Genomic DNA, 14164 nt, shown 5'->3' with positions numbered 1-14164 from the left:
ATTTGGGGTGTTTGCTTCAGTGCCCATTCATGCAAGATAGACAGAAAGAGAAAGCCAGTCAAAACGAGTTCTTCACAACAGTTAATTTTCCTCATTATAATCAGAAACTCATTTAAACAAACTGGAGAGAGAGACTAGCTAAACACAATTTGTACTGTAATGGAAAAATGGGTCCGTCGAATTAATCTTGTTGCGAGCAGAACCATGTTGTAAGCTAGCTCTTCATAATCGCTTTTCCTCGCATCTTTGACAATACTGTACCCTGTTGGGGCGACACCCTGTCAATGTTTTGTTTTGTTTTGTTTGTTTGTTTTTTCATGGATGTAAAGATGGTCCACTGTACAATGAAAACACACACACACACACGTCATAAATCAGAGAACTCATATGAAGAGATGGCTCAATGCATACGGATTCGTAGTAAAGACTTTTTTCTCTTTATTCATAAACTTCTCTACCATAAACATCTGGATAAAAAATCTGATAGAAATACATGTACAATGTACACACAGATATCTGGGAAGAGCAGCTCAATAGGATTACATATGAGGGGGTAAGACAGCAAGGATAAATATAATTCTTGCTTGCTTTTGTGCATCAGCAGGTGCCTAGGAAACATTTTCAAGAATGAATACAGAAATTTCACCACACAGCTCACTGAACGCTCGCATGATGGCGTCAACGGTTAAATCCATTTTTCTCTTTTTCATTTCAGCTCATTTTCGTCAACGTGACATCACTTGTGAAAGCGTTTTAAAAAACTGAAATGAATAAATGAACTGCCACAATCTAGTAGTAGTAGATTTTTCGATGTGCATATCTGCAGGGTGGTAGGATGGCCAGCACAGCATGATGCTATAGTTACTGAAGTGATCAGATAATCCCTATGGCAGGGCTCCACACTAACTTTTATTTTTGGTGGCCCAAAGGCAAACATCCGGCCTTTTTTGGTGGCCCGATCAAGCCACCAAATTCTTCATTTCTGAAATTTTGGTGGCCCAGGGCCACCGGGCCACCGTTAGTGTCGAGCCCTGCCTATGGTTACAGGTAATCTCCTTATCTCCTAATCTCTGCAGGACATATTTTACGCTTGTCACAAGACGCAGTATATTCTTTATTCACGATGTACACCACAGGCCCAGCTTTACACATTTTCGACAATGATTTTACCAAACACCCGGTGAAAATATGCGTACACTTCAACTTTCGTCAAATACAGGGCTGCCTACATTTACACATGAAATATCAGCAAGGTTCAAAAGAGTACTCAGAGAAATACTTGTGTTAAATGCATCTCATTTGTCGAAAATACAACTCCTAAAATCAGGATATAAAGTTCTCTTGCTAGTCTATACAGAGGTTTCGTTATTTTTTAGGGAGAAACTCCTATAAAATAAGGTATATGTGGCAGCTCTACAAATGGTAGGAAGGGACATAAAGTGTGTGGTTCTTTTCTTTATCATTAGTAGTATGATCACTGAGCACAAAGCATTTGTATTCTTTTTCTTTTTTTTTTTCTTTCTTTCTCTTTCTTTGCTCATTAATTTGGTTCTGCTCTTATTTCATACATCTCTACATGTGGAGTTCACCAACACCATCTACCCCTCAAACAAATCCTGAAATGAAACAATATCAGTGCAACGAATCTCACGCAACTTCAAGTATAAATTCTTTGAAATATTGAAATCAAGGTGATTAATGTTATGTCTCATTGGTGGACGGAGAGATGATGATAATAGAATGAAAGACATGTGGTCCATTTTTATTTACATGGCATATTTACACTATACATACAGCAGTGTCGAAATGGCACAAGACTGATGAAGACAGAATTTGAAGCAGTATGTCATATTCCAAAATCCCCATCGCAATATATGACGTTTTGGTCTATTTTCTTTTGCTTTTTTCCCCCTGGAATGGGGCAGACCACTGCTTGTTGTTTTCAAAATATTAGGTTTATTTATATAATCAAGCAGTACAAAAAAGAAGAAAAGAAAAAAAGAAAAGATAAATAAATAATGCAGGATTTCTCTCACAAATTCATTTTAAAGGTTATAATTTTGGAAGCAAAACCAAACAAACCTGATGGCATTTTACATCATGAAGACAAAATTTTTCAACAAAGATTTCATCTTTTCGACAAGCTCGAGGTGCGAGGCTCTTCTTCTTGACAGGATATGCCATAAAACATGTTGGCAAGTAAATAACAGCTCCAAAGTCACCTGCAGATGGTATTTTTATTTTTTTTCCTACCTTGACAGGAAAATTTGCATTGATGGTCTTCACCTAAATGTCAGCTATTTGACCGAGCCTATCACAACAAATTCCCCTATGCAAGCTTTACATGAATGCCAACACAAGTGAAAATAATTTTTTAATAATTGGAACACTCTTGCGTGGTACATAGATGGGATGGAATGTTCCTTGAACAAGAAAGTCAGGCTCAAAGCCGATTGGATTAACGTAAGGCATTTAGGAATACGCAATGATCCGCGTTGCTTCTAGCATGGTGTGGACCGCGTCCACGAAACGGAAGCTGGTGTTGCGCATGCGCTCCATGCCGGCCTCCGTGGAGAGGTCGCACACCATGTGGTAGAGGTCAGCGTGGAACTGCGTGCCCTCGGCGTGCGCCTCGGAGAACTCCTCATCGTACTCGCCCATCTTCAGCTTGCAGGTCTGGGCCTTGCTGGTCAAGATGACCGCCCAGTCCTCCTGGTGACCGCAACAAGGGATGAGACAGAGAAAAAAAGAGAAACATTAGCACTTTGCTGAGTATATCTTAATCATAACTGACAAAAACTCTCCTAAATCATCAAACCTTTCTTGCTCCTCTCTCATACAGTTGGATTATGTGGTTTGTTTTTTTTTTGGGGGGGGGGGGGAGGGGATATACCACATAGGAACATTAATTTTCTACAAAATCATGACAGCAAAGATTTCACACTTGCATTTCATTTTTTTTTTTTTTGTTGCAAAGTTTCAGTATGTCATCACAATTCTAGATTTGTGTAAATGGTTTGGTTTCTCTTCAATTTGGAACTAAACAACGCACAACCCGCTGCTATGAAAGAATAGAAAAGCATACAGAGGGTACAAATGAATAAAGCAGTGGGACTCTGCTCATGCCCAGAATGCTGGCAGCAAAAGACCAACTAAGGTTATCATTTGTACATTCACAGGCAAAATACAAAGTGGTTTCACAGGAGAGAGAGAAGCAGAAAGAAATTGGAAGCGAAGACGCACTCCCCAAGAAGCCCCATAAACATAGAAAGAAGACAGTATGTCGGATGTTCCCCGATCACCACAGCTTTTAGGTCAGTGACCCCTTTAGATCCCGAATGTCAATCAGGTGTCACACACGTCAACCAATCTCCCCATTTCCTCCCAATGCCATCTCACCCGCAAGGAAATTGTTAAACATAACATGTTCGGCTTCCCTATACATAGGAAGGATGAGTTGCATTCATGAGGAAGAGTGAATAACACCAATTATCGAAATAAAATAAAATCACATTTAATTATATCCAGAAAAACAAAACAGAAGTATTAACACTCAGTGGTACTGCAGCAATTTCAAATTCGAACCACATCACTTCAAAAAAAAAGCACCTTTCCCAAAACATGAACTTGCTTGCAGCTAAGATAAAGAAATCTATCAAAACGCTATCCTGCTAGACACATTGCATGCATGGATCTCGTGTTCCCTATTTATCAGTTGTTGATTTTGCAACACTGTAAAAAAAAAAACAACAACAACACCTGCAATCATGAAGCTCTCTTTATCATCACTAATGTCTAATTATCATACCTACATATCTAAAAATAAAATTGAAAATAAACTTTTCAAAGAAAACTATTATACAGTGAAACCTTGGCTGATTGACTGGTGTTCCTTTGACGCAGAAAAATTCCCTATTTGCAGTTAACAAAAGAACAAGGTTGATGCTTGTAGACATCAACACTGGAACAGGACAATCTACAACTATGTAATCCTGATCTAAATGCATTCAGCTTCAGCTAAGACAAAGAATCAACAATTAGAATTACTACTCTGATTGATAGTTCTTGTGTGTCCAGACAGAAGGCCATGGTTTAAAATTTCAAATGTGGTAGAAAGCGTGCTATTGCATGTGAACAGGCAAGGAATGTGCGACATGATATAATTTTCTATTCCTGTAGATGACTGGTGTGAGCCCATTGCAAAGTTCTGCTCTTCTGTGAACCCCCCTACACCCTTGGATGTGCCAGTGCATTCACACTGGGCATTGTGCATGGTCCGCGTGCATACATAAATGGGCGAGTAATTGCGCTTGCACTCATGTCACAAAACACACGGTGGGGAACAATACCTTGGTCTTTAGATGGGAAACATCAAAGGGTAATGATCAGCATAGGAGCGGGGGATATAAAAACCAAAGACAAATAGTCACATGATGACTGCAACTCAGTCAGACTCACATAAAATAAAACTTGTTCACTAGGGTATGTTCAATTTGAGGGAGGCAAACTTTGGTTGTTTGGCATGGTACGTCAAACACAATGGGAAAGAAAACAAGAGACACTGCAATTTCCAAACGGTAATATACATGTTGAATCATCGTCTCGCTATGAGCACTGAATCCCGCTCCTTCAGTTTGTTAGCCCGTCAACTTCAGACATCCACAAATTGTAGGTGCTATCCTTCCAAATGTTGACCCCTCCCCTCTCCCCTCCCCCCCCAAACAAGACAAACTTGTTTCAAACTTAAGACCTCCCACGTATGTTTGCACAGTAACTACTTCTGCTCCATGCCATCGAACCATGTTGCCATCTCACAAAGTCTTCCAAATACTGCGCACGATTTATCGACTACATGAATAACTTTGTCAATATGATGCTCATGGATATTTCCTCGAGAACCCACCTCCCTCTTCTAATCACCTAGCGACCGTTACGAAGATTCTATTCGAATAATCCAAGCATACCTCAAAATAAGATATTGGTCAAATTGGCGCACCTAAACTGAAACAATTTCTTCAAATTTTGCAACACAGCTTTCCTTGGTCATCTCCTGATAAATCTCAAAATACTTCTCACATCATAACTATCAGCTTCCAACATCGAGGTCCCCCCCCCAAAAAAAAAAGACTTTGTAAGTGACAAATGTCACCACTCCCCCCATAAAAGGGGGGGGGGGGGAGGGAGGGGTAAAGGAAAGAAGGTGTGGTCAAACTTACATCCTTGACCGGTTCGACCACCAGCTTCTCGGCTCCAAGCATGATGACCTTATCGGGCGGAGTCTCCGCATTCCACTTGCTCCAGGAGTAGGCGAAGTATGAGGCAGAGAGGGCCATCTGATCGTAGGCTGCTGCCTCAGTCTGCTCATCCTGGGGGGAGAGGAAGAGAGTCGGTCAAAGGTCAGAGGTTAATCAGGAGCTTGCCATGGGGTGTGGTACAGTGGAACACGGTGAGAAATAACTAAATACTTGATAATTAAAACTAATTTTGCAGGTTCCCAACATTCTTTCGATTTTATCCCTGATATAAGGTGAGAAATAACTAGATATTTGATTTGAACTAATTTTGCAGGTCCCTAACATTCTTTCGATTTTATCCCTGATATTAGGACATACCTGATATAACAAGGAAATCTAGGCAATAACCAAGCAGCTTGAGAAGGTTTCCGTGTGCTGGCTGCTTTGAATCTGAGCAATAACAGAATCACATTCTAAGATTATATGTCCTGTTTTTGTTTTTTGGTTTTTTTCACAAATTCATCAGGCTGACACGAACATGCCCCATTTTCAAAATCTCTGAACTTGAATCTTGTTGGCAGGCTGGAAAATACTAGTGTAAATGCCAAAATTTCTGCAGTACATTGATTTTTGCATATTTCGAGCTACTTTCTGCCAGCGCGAATTATAAAACAAGCGAACATATCCTCACAATTTTCTCTGCACATTTTGACTAAGCTGACAATTACGCAGTGCGAATTCACGAATGCATGAATATGTTTTTGAGCCACTCACCGCAAAAAAATTCCTTAAACGAAAATATCGACTTTCAAAGTATTCATAAGGAAATTGCTATAAATTCATGCATTTATTCCTTCAGTCCTTCCCTCAGCGACTTATTACTTCGTTAACAAAAGCTGAAACATTTACAGAATTTTTATATCGACATTTTCTAGAAATGCACAGATTGATGTGTATGACAGTTCTAGTGATGAAGATCCCTTTGTTGGGAGGGGGGTGAGGGGATGGACAGGGGAGATAGGAGACACCTGCTCACTTAAGACAGGGCAGAATGATTGACCTGCTAGACTGAACCTGGTTTGGGCTCACTGTTCACGGTTTGTTTCGCTAGATGTCACTTTCCACTGGCTTACCTTCTCGCTGACGCTGACGTACTTCTTGGAGTCGATCTCCGGGAAGAGGTTGACGCCGGCCGCCTTCATCGTTTCAATCAGGACCTTGGGCTCCAGCCACTTCTCGGTGATGGAGGCTAGCTCCGGCTTGGGCTCGTTTTCCCCCGTCTGACGGAAGCAGCACAGGTGATCCTAGGATGCATAAAAGAGGATTTGATGATGTGAATTGCAATGAAGAGACGCGAGTCGTGTCAGCACAGGGAATTCCAGTTTATAACAAGGTCGCTGGGACCGACAATTTTACTTTTGCTTTAACAGGTACCTCAATTAAACCATACTGAAAAAAGAAAAGAAAAAGAGATCAACTAGAGACACTAATGGAAAATCAGGATTGCCTAATTTTTCTCATTAAAAGCTGTACCACATTGTACGCGAGTTTGTTGTAATGAGACTTCCGCGCACCACAATCTTAATGTAATAATCTGGAATGATTAAGGTTTGCCTAACTTGAATGTTAGAGAGTTAGTGTGTAACCATGCTCCTAAACACACTAAGCAATCAACCTCACGTTGAACCTCTGGCATGATTATACAGTCAAGCAAAATATCATACAAGGAGTAGAGCACCGTTCCACCATGCCATTGCAGAAACGGGAATATTCCAGTTAATGAGATATGCCCAGGCACTTTCACTTTGGCACTCACTAAGGTGTCTTGTGAATCTCATGTCTATATGGGGGCAAGTAAGCATTTGTTTAAAATGCTGCAAATCTAAATTCATCTCCATTTGGCATAAATCACAGCTCTGGAGAAATCTGTGTGATTGCCCACAAGGTTTTTATTTGGAGAATACAACTTTAAATGTCAGTTTGCATACTCTACTGAAAAAAATGGAAGTATCAAAATACCTTTGCACATAACACACCCAACTCTTTGAATCTTATAATCAAAGAAATACTTGCCACATTGGACAAAACAATTTTCGAAACTTTGCCATGCTTACAGAATGAATTCTGAACAATCTTTTTTTCATAATGTCATGAAAAGGAGGAAAAGGATGGCTGGCAAAGAGCTGTGTTGACCGATATTGCAAGAAGACGATGAAACCATTTTGCCGTACCTTGATCTCAATCTCCACCTCGAGGATGGCAGCGATGATGGTGAGTCGGGTGTGGTTGACACCCAGCGGATACAGCTCCCAGGATTGGAAGGGCATGTTGATGTGCTTGTCTTGGATGCAGGCCAGGGGGCCAAACTTGATCGTCTTGAAGGACAGTGTCCGATTCTCTGTAGCCAAAATGGACCAGACAAGACGATACCAGTAAGTAGGCATCTTTCATCAAACTCTCTCACAGGCGAATTCCTCTGATAAGACACACGCACTAAGTTAAGTTCTTCAGGAGTGGGGGCTTTTTCAATAGAAATGTGAAGATTCAGAAGGGGGAACTTTTGATAGGAACATTGACATCCAGAGCCCCGTTTTATCAACAGATAAAATCGATTTTCAAATTTCCTTACCACACAGGCTGCCAAAGACTTACAGTTGAAATTTTAACTCTTCAAAAAACAGGGCCCAGACGTTATTTCAAAATGCCTTTATATAAAGGGAGCATCGTCATCAAGAGACTTGTGATTTGAAAATGCTTTCATATAAATAAATGGTGATTTTGAAATGCTGTTATATGGAAGGGTTAAAAGCACAACACTCAAATTGGTGCCTTTGAGTCCATAAATCTGTGCATACATTTCTGCCCGACAGTGTACAAAAAATATTATCACATCTTTGTGGATGGAAGGACAAATGCAAAAATGTTGTACAAGATCACATGTACACTTACATCCAAAGCAAAGCATGTTTAGAGCAATGATAAAGACAGCACTCAATCAAGTGACTCGGATGAGAAGAAACCTATGGACGATGGGGTGTACAACACAGCACAATTCTCTCTATTCCTGCTTCATTACCCCTCTGTACCCCACTTCCCTACCCTCTTCCATCCTTTTCAAGTTTTCAATCCACGAGGAACTGTGTGACAGGTGGCTGCGGTCACTCACCCTGGTCAAACTTGATGTCCACAAAGCCGTCCAGCCTCCACTGCTTGCCCTCGTCCCACCAGTACACCATCTGAGGCTCTTCACTGAACAGCACATTCTCCGGCAGCCTGTGGGGGGAACAGTAGACAGGGCAAGGGTTAAAAAACACTGCACCACACATACGAATCGAGAAGGGCGCTGTGCCAGCTGACTCTGAATGGTCTTTACATCCTTCTTGCTCTAAGGAAACACATTCATTGGTGACTCTTGGTTTCTTTGAGGCATTTCGTGTCGTTTCTTCTTGTTTCACCATTTTTGGATTTTGTTTCTGTTTCACACTAGCATTCACAGATTTCGAGCAAGGAAAGCCTTGAACAGTAGTATGGACATTAAAATAATGAAAATGAATTATAACCCGACTCGAGAAGTTGGGAATCAAACATGGATCCATACTTTATTGAAATCAGTCTTTCTTTTTAGTCTCATCCATCAACTTGCCTATTTTGCAAGCTTTTCAAGACAACAGTGGTACTGATAGTATTGTCCCTAACAGCTTGCCCTCAGTGCCTCGTTAAAGAAATGATATACGACCTTGTTCTTCCATAAATATCTGGCACTCCTGTAACAAACTCATTTTCATGGGAATGTATTACTACAGACATGAAAATACACTGGCTCTGCTGAGCAAATCTGTTGGATTAGAAAATGTATCACTTGTGCAGGAGAGTCATTTCAGCCCAGATATTATCAATGGAGCTCATGGTGCTGGTACAAGACTCAAGCTGTACTGTGATTGTCAACTGCTGTGATGGAGCCGATGCACATCAGCATAAATATTTACAGTGAAGAACAGTGGGGGCGAGATCACATTCCTATACCAATCGCATTTTGATGGGCTCCAGAAACAAATCCAAACCAGACACTCACTTGAGGGTTACGCCTACAGGGGGCGCCCCGAGTGCCTCGGCTGCCGCAGCGGCCGAGGCAGCCGCCTTGGGGTCCATTGTCTGTCCCATGGTCAGTGTACCGGACAGTGACGCTCCGAGCTTGACACCATCGGTATTGCCATAGGGAACCCGCTTTAACTCGTTGGGCGTCTCTGGAAGTGACAAAAGTGTGAAAAGGCAAATAGGCCTACTGATTATACTGAAAGAATCCATACAATGCAAATGCATGTCGATATATACCCTGATTATCACTTATGTGGCCAAAAGAATGAGTAAATATGTGCCATACATTTTAAAATAATTTGTCTGATATTCTTATTCACATAACAGTTTCCAAACCAATGACAGCCTTTCACAATCACTGTTAAATCACCGATGTGATTGATAATAGCCACTGTATGGCAACATGCAAGTTATGTTCATTCTAGGGGAAGGTGGATTCCAATGCAGCTTGTCAATGATACTAGTCATTTAACAGTTAAAGACCGATGTCATTTCCAGAATCTTGGTTTGGAAGCTTGTTTGTTGGAAAGATCTAAATAATCTGAAGAAAAACACTTTTTTTTAAAATTAAAAATGGGAAATGGCGGTTATTGTATGCAAGTCTTGCCCTACAGTACATCCATTAACATTCAAGGTGTTTCATAAAACAAATAATGAATGATCTCTATTCTTACAATGGAACATGATTCTAATTTAATTTATCAGAAAGTTAAGACAATCTTTTCATCTTGGCTCTGCCCTGTTAAATCGCAATCGAACCCATACATCACTTGCATACTGCAAAGTAAGGTCAAGTGAGGTCAAACTCACCCTGTGTCATGAGCCAGCTCTTCACTTGCTTCGGCTGTGGCGGCAGGGACAAAAGGTCAAGGTGTATGACCCCTCCCAGGACCTGGTAGGCGCGCAGGTCGACGGTGTCTTCGTCCTCCAGCTCGTACTCCTCCCCCTCCTCCTCTTCCTCCTCCTCTTCCTCCTCCCCTTCCTCGCCCGTCTCTTCCGCTGGTGCTTTGGCTGGTAAGCGTCAGAGGGAAAGGGTCAAAGGTTAGTTGTAGACTTCCTTTATGATCTTCACCACATTATTTTCACAACCACAGTTCATCAAGGTGACTTGCAGCACGGAGGCAAGTAGCTGAACACTTTGTGCGCCTTGAGTACCAATTTGCAAAAAACACCCCAATACTACTGTATGTACTGTCCAAAGCCCTTTGCACAGAAATGGTTAAATTGGTCATACTTCCTCCTCATACAGCAACAGGACACAAAACCACACTATGTCTTCCTGACTTGTTTCATACACTCTGTGTGAGTCACAATGCATCAGATCAAAGTGCATTTACAAATTTGTTGCAATATGTTTAAAGACATAATTTACCATTTGCAGAAGTGCTTTAAAATAGTTCTAAATAAGAGCTAGGGATAGAAACAACCACTATAAAAATTTGAATCCATATAATCGATGTTAAGTATTGTTGAATATACAAAATGTGAACAATAGTTATAATAAAAATGTTTCCAGACTAAACCGTCGACAGTTACGGTTTAATGAGAAAAATACTGATATCTCCTTATATTTTAGGCTTTACTGCAAAAATTTTATATGGTAGGATGTTTTGTGATACAACAGACCTATACATATCCATCAAATGTGATATTTTGAACATCTTTTAAATAAATCACTGCTCCCAAAGGTAAACAGGACCTCTAACATGTCTTTCCACAGTGGAGCAATCTTTCCCGACACAACAGTGCATCTCATGCGTTCAGTGATCTGAAGGGGATGTCTCAGGGAGGTATGTCTTGCAATGGGAAAGCGACTGCAAACACAGGATTTGCAAACTTACCACAATGTTTTGCAGATCACAAACAAGCCTACCTGCAGTTTTCGCTGAAGACTAATTGATGGCACAATAAAATCACACACACAGAAAAGCGAATATCCTTTTTAAACTACCACACTCTGAAGGACGTCACATGAGATTGGGCAACATGAACTGTGTTGGCATTGGATGTAGACATTAATTTCATCATCACAGTGATTTATTTCTTTTTTTCTTTCATTAGAACGTGAAAGAAATTCCGCTCACCTTTCTCCGGCTCTTTTGGGGTTGGCGGGACACTCTCGTCAGCATCGGCCTTTTCCCCTTTATCAGCGTCATCTGTCTCCCCCACCTTCGTATCAAACAAGGAAATGGAGAAAACAATCCATCAAATTCAAACCACACCCTTTACGATAGAAGGCAGCTGGCTATATTCTGTCAAGCGGATGGGTGTGTTGCGCACATAAGAAAAGGGTGTGCCACGCACATAAAGAAGGGTGTGTTACGCATTATCAAAACTGGTGGTCTGCACAATTTAGTAATATAATAATATCAGCACGCTTCATTTGAAAAGTGTTGAGGGAAAGAGCAAGTAAATATGTCGCAGTCTATGCATAAGACTTTAAGAAACTTAAAACTGCTTTTGTGGAAAACATAATGGTTGACTGTGCATTCTTTATAGATCTGGGTCAGTGAGATGACCTTACCAGACATCAAGAGGCATTAAGTCTGTCTGTTGAGATGGAGTATTAATTATCAATACTTCATGAGATGACTAAAGGATGTATTGGGTCTTGATGCACAAGATGTGCCACACAGGAAGAAATCTTAGCAGATAAACTGTAAGGCGGGACTACTGTCAAGGCGGGACTGCTGTCAAGGCTTTTAATTTTGCCAGGGTTTTAATTTTCGCAAATCATTGTTGGGCAGAAACTTGAATGATACATCAAGCTTTCACCACCTGATCTCGATCGCATCAAATTCGGGGCACAGAAATACCAACGCACACATTTCGCTGCATTCGACGCCTTCGAGCATGGATGAAGCCATGGCTACGGCTGGCAGGATATATCGCATGCTATGGGACTCATGTTTTCTCCCGGTCCTAGTAGCGATCACTACGGTAAGTGCTAGTCTCGTATCTTCATGCGGTCAGTTAAATACTAAGTGTATGTCCAGTTGAATATTAAGTATATGTCCAGTAAAGTGGAGCCCTGAACAGACAGGCATTAGTGCACTTGACAATAACCTCAGTGTCAATAGCGAAAACAATGTGCAAATAAAACCCCCGGCTTTTATAGTACTCCAGCATGGGTTCTCACCTCTCCCTTCTCAGCTTCATCCCCCTCCCCCTCTTCTCCCTCCGCCTTCTCCCCCTCCCCCTCAACTGGGGGTGGGGCTTCTTCCTCTGGGAGCTCCTCCTCTGGGGGCGGAGGGCGGAAGCGCGGCCGCTTCAGCTTGAAGGTGCGGCAGCGGTGCGAGAGGTGGTCGTAGCTGGTGTGCACCACCCGGACACCGATGTCAGAGAGCGCCAGCTGCTTCGGGAGTTCAAAGGTCAGCTCCTGCTCCTCAAATGTGTAGCTCTTGAACCTGGTGGAGAAGATTGCGAGAAGACAAGGGGGTTAGAAACTCTTAATATATCTACAAGAGGGGCAATATTTACACCCCTTCATGTTTGGATTGGGTTTTCTCAACAGCCAGCTAATACTGCTACAAATCTCGTGTCTGTTTTTTTTTTTTTTTTTTTCAAAACACAGCTATTCAGTTGAAAAATCATTGAACTTTGATTAGCCAATCAATAGAAACAAAGGGAGACAGACCGATAATTATATCCACAGACCGATTAATAGATGGACGGACATCCATGCACAAGGAAATTGATGGATACACGCAGAGATAGATGAGTATATCAACAGACAGACTGGTTGATATATGTACAGATAGACAGCTAGATACAGTGTACCAGGAGATAGAAATGTAGACATAAACATAATATACTGTATACACCATATATTTAGCGAGTTAAATACACATGTATTGCGAAAATTGGGACTTCCCGACAATTTCGTGAGTGGTTGAATTCATGATTGTGGAGTGCAGTCCTGGTCGGAGAAATGTATTTGTGCATGTCACATCCATGTCCGGATGATAGTTAATATTTTCAAGTGTTTTTCATTTTGCGAATAGCGCGTAACTTGCGAAATTCACCAAAAAAATGAAAACCTTGCAAAATATTTGGCACATAAAGCAATTAGATGGATAGAGACAGACATTTCAGAGATGCAAGAATGCACAGATTAATGAATGGTTGGAAAGACAGAGCGGCGGATGTAGGGAGAGGTAGATGGCTACATGGACAAATACACATAGAGCATTAATATGTCCATTCTATTTACCTTGGATTCTTCACCAAATTTCCCCAGAGCATCAGGACCAGGTCCTCGCTGCCAGCCACAAACTGGAGGTTGCCCGTCTCTGAGTCTGCTTTGGAGGACGCATCCTGAAATAAACAACACCCACAAAAACACCAACCATTAGAGCTTCATGCCATACTGATGTAAACAGAAACACATTTCTCTAGAAATGAACAAGACCAGCCAAAACACTTACCATTACACACTCACTGCATACACGTGTAAACATTTATCACAAGATATTTGGAATCAAAGTCAAGATCAAACACTAACACAAACACTTGATCATCCCACTCTTTCATTACACGGACAATCTCTATCACAACTCATTCAGAATAAAAGTCAACGTTTAACACTTACACTCGACTTCCCCACCCTTTATCACACTGACAATCATTATCACCACATTTTCAGAATCCAAGTCAAGATTTAACACGAACACTTGACTTCTCATTAACACCATGTTCTCACAAACTGTACACAATAGCCTTCCAACATACTGTACCATGTACAATGTGACCTTTGACCGGAATTACTTTTATACTAACACACCAAGAGTAGTACTACAGGAGTTTCATACTATTACTGTGTGATATAATCTGCA

The 14164-nt window shown here is 41.2% G+C and overlaps 1 protein-coding gene across 1 annotated transcript in view; it reads right to left on the bottom strand.

Annotated features, from left to right (window-relative positions):
- Window positions 1-414: 414 nt before the first annotated feature.
- Window positions 415-14164, bottom strand: part of LOC140235583 (dynein axonemal intermediate chain 7 homolog) — a 40253-nt gene continuing 26503 nt past the window's right edge. Inside the window, exons 7-16 of the mRNA XM_072315588.1 lie at window positions 13543-13646; window positions 12469-12736; window positions 11414-11489; window positions 10140-10340; window positions 9307-9478; window positions 8401-8507; window positions 7466-7632; window positions 6368-6538; window positions 5217-5366; window positions 415-2712 (exon numbers count right to left, since the gene is read on the bottom strand). Of these exons, the coding sequence (XP_072171689.1) occupies window positions 2473-2712; window positions 5217-5366; window positions 6368-6538; window positions 7466-7632; window positions 8401-8507; window positions 9307-9478; window positions 10140-10340; window positions 11414-11489; window positions 12469-12736; window positions 13543-13646 (1656 nt within the window). The 3' untranslated portion in view covers window positions 415-2472. The remainder of the gene's footprint in view (window positions 2713-5216; window positions 5367-6367; window positions 6539-7465; window positions 7633-8400; window positions 8508-9306; window positions 9479-10139; window positions 10341-11413; window positions 11490-12468; window positions 12737-13542; window positions 13647-14164) is intronic.

This window comes from Diadema setosum, chromosome 12, assembly GCF_964275005.1.
Source record: "Diadema setosum chromosome 12, eeDiaSeto1, whole genome shotgun sequence".
Classification (NCBI taxonomy): Eukaryota; Metazoa; Echinodermata; class Echinoidea; order Diadematoida; family Diadematidae; genus Diadema; species Diadema setosum.
The sequence above is the reverse complement of the archived record's forward strand: the minus strand, read 5'-3'. Positions and strand labels throughout refer to the sequence as shown.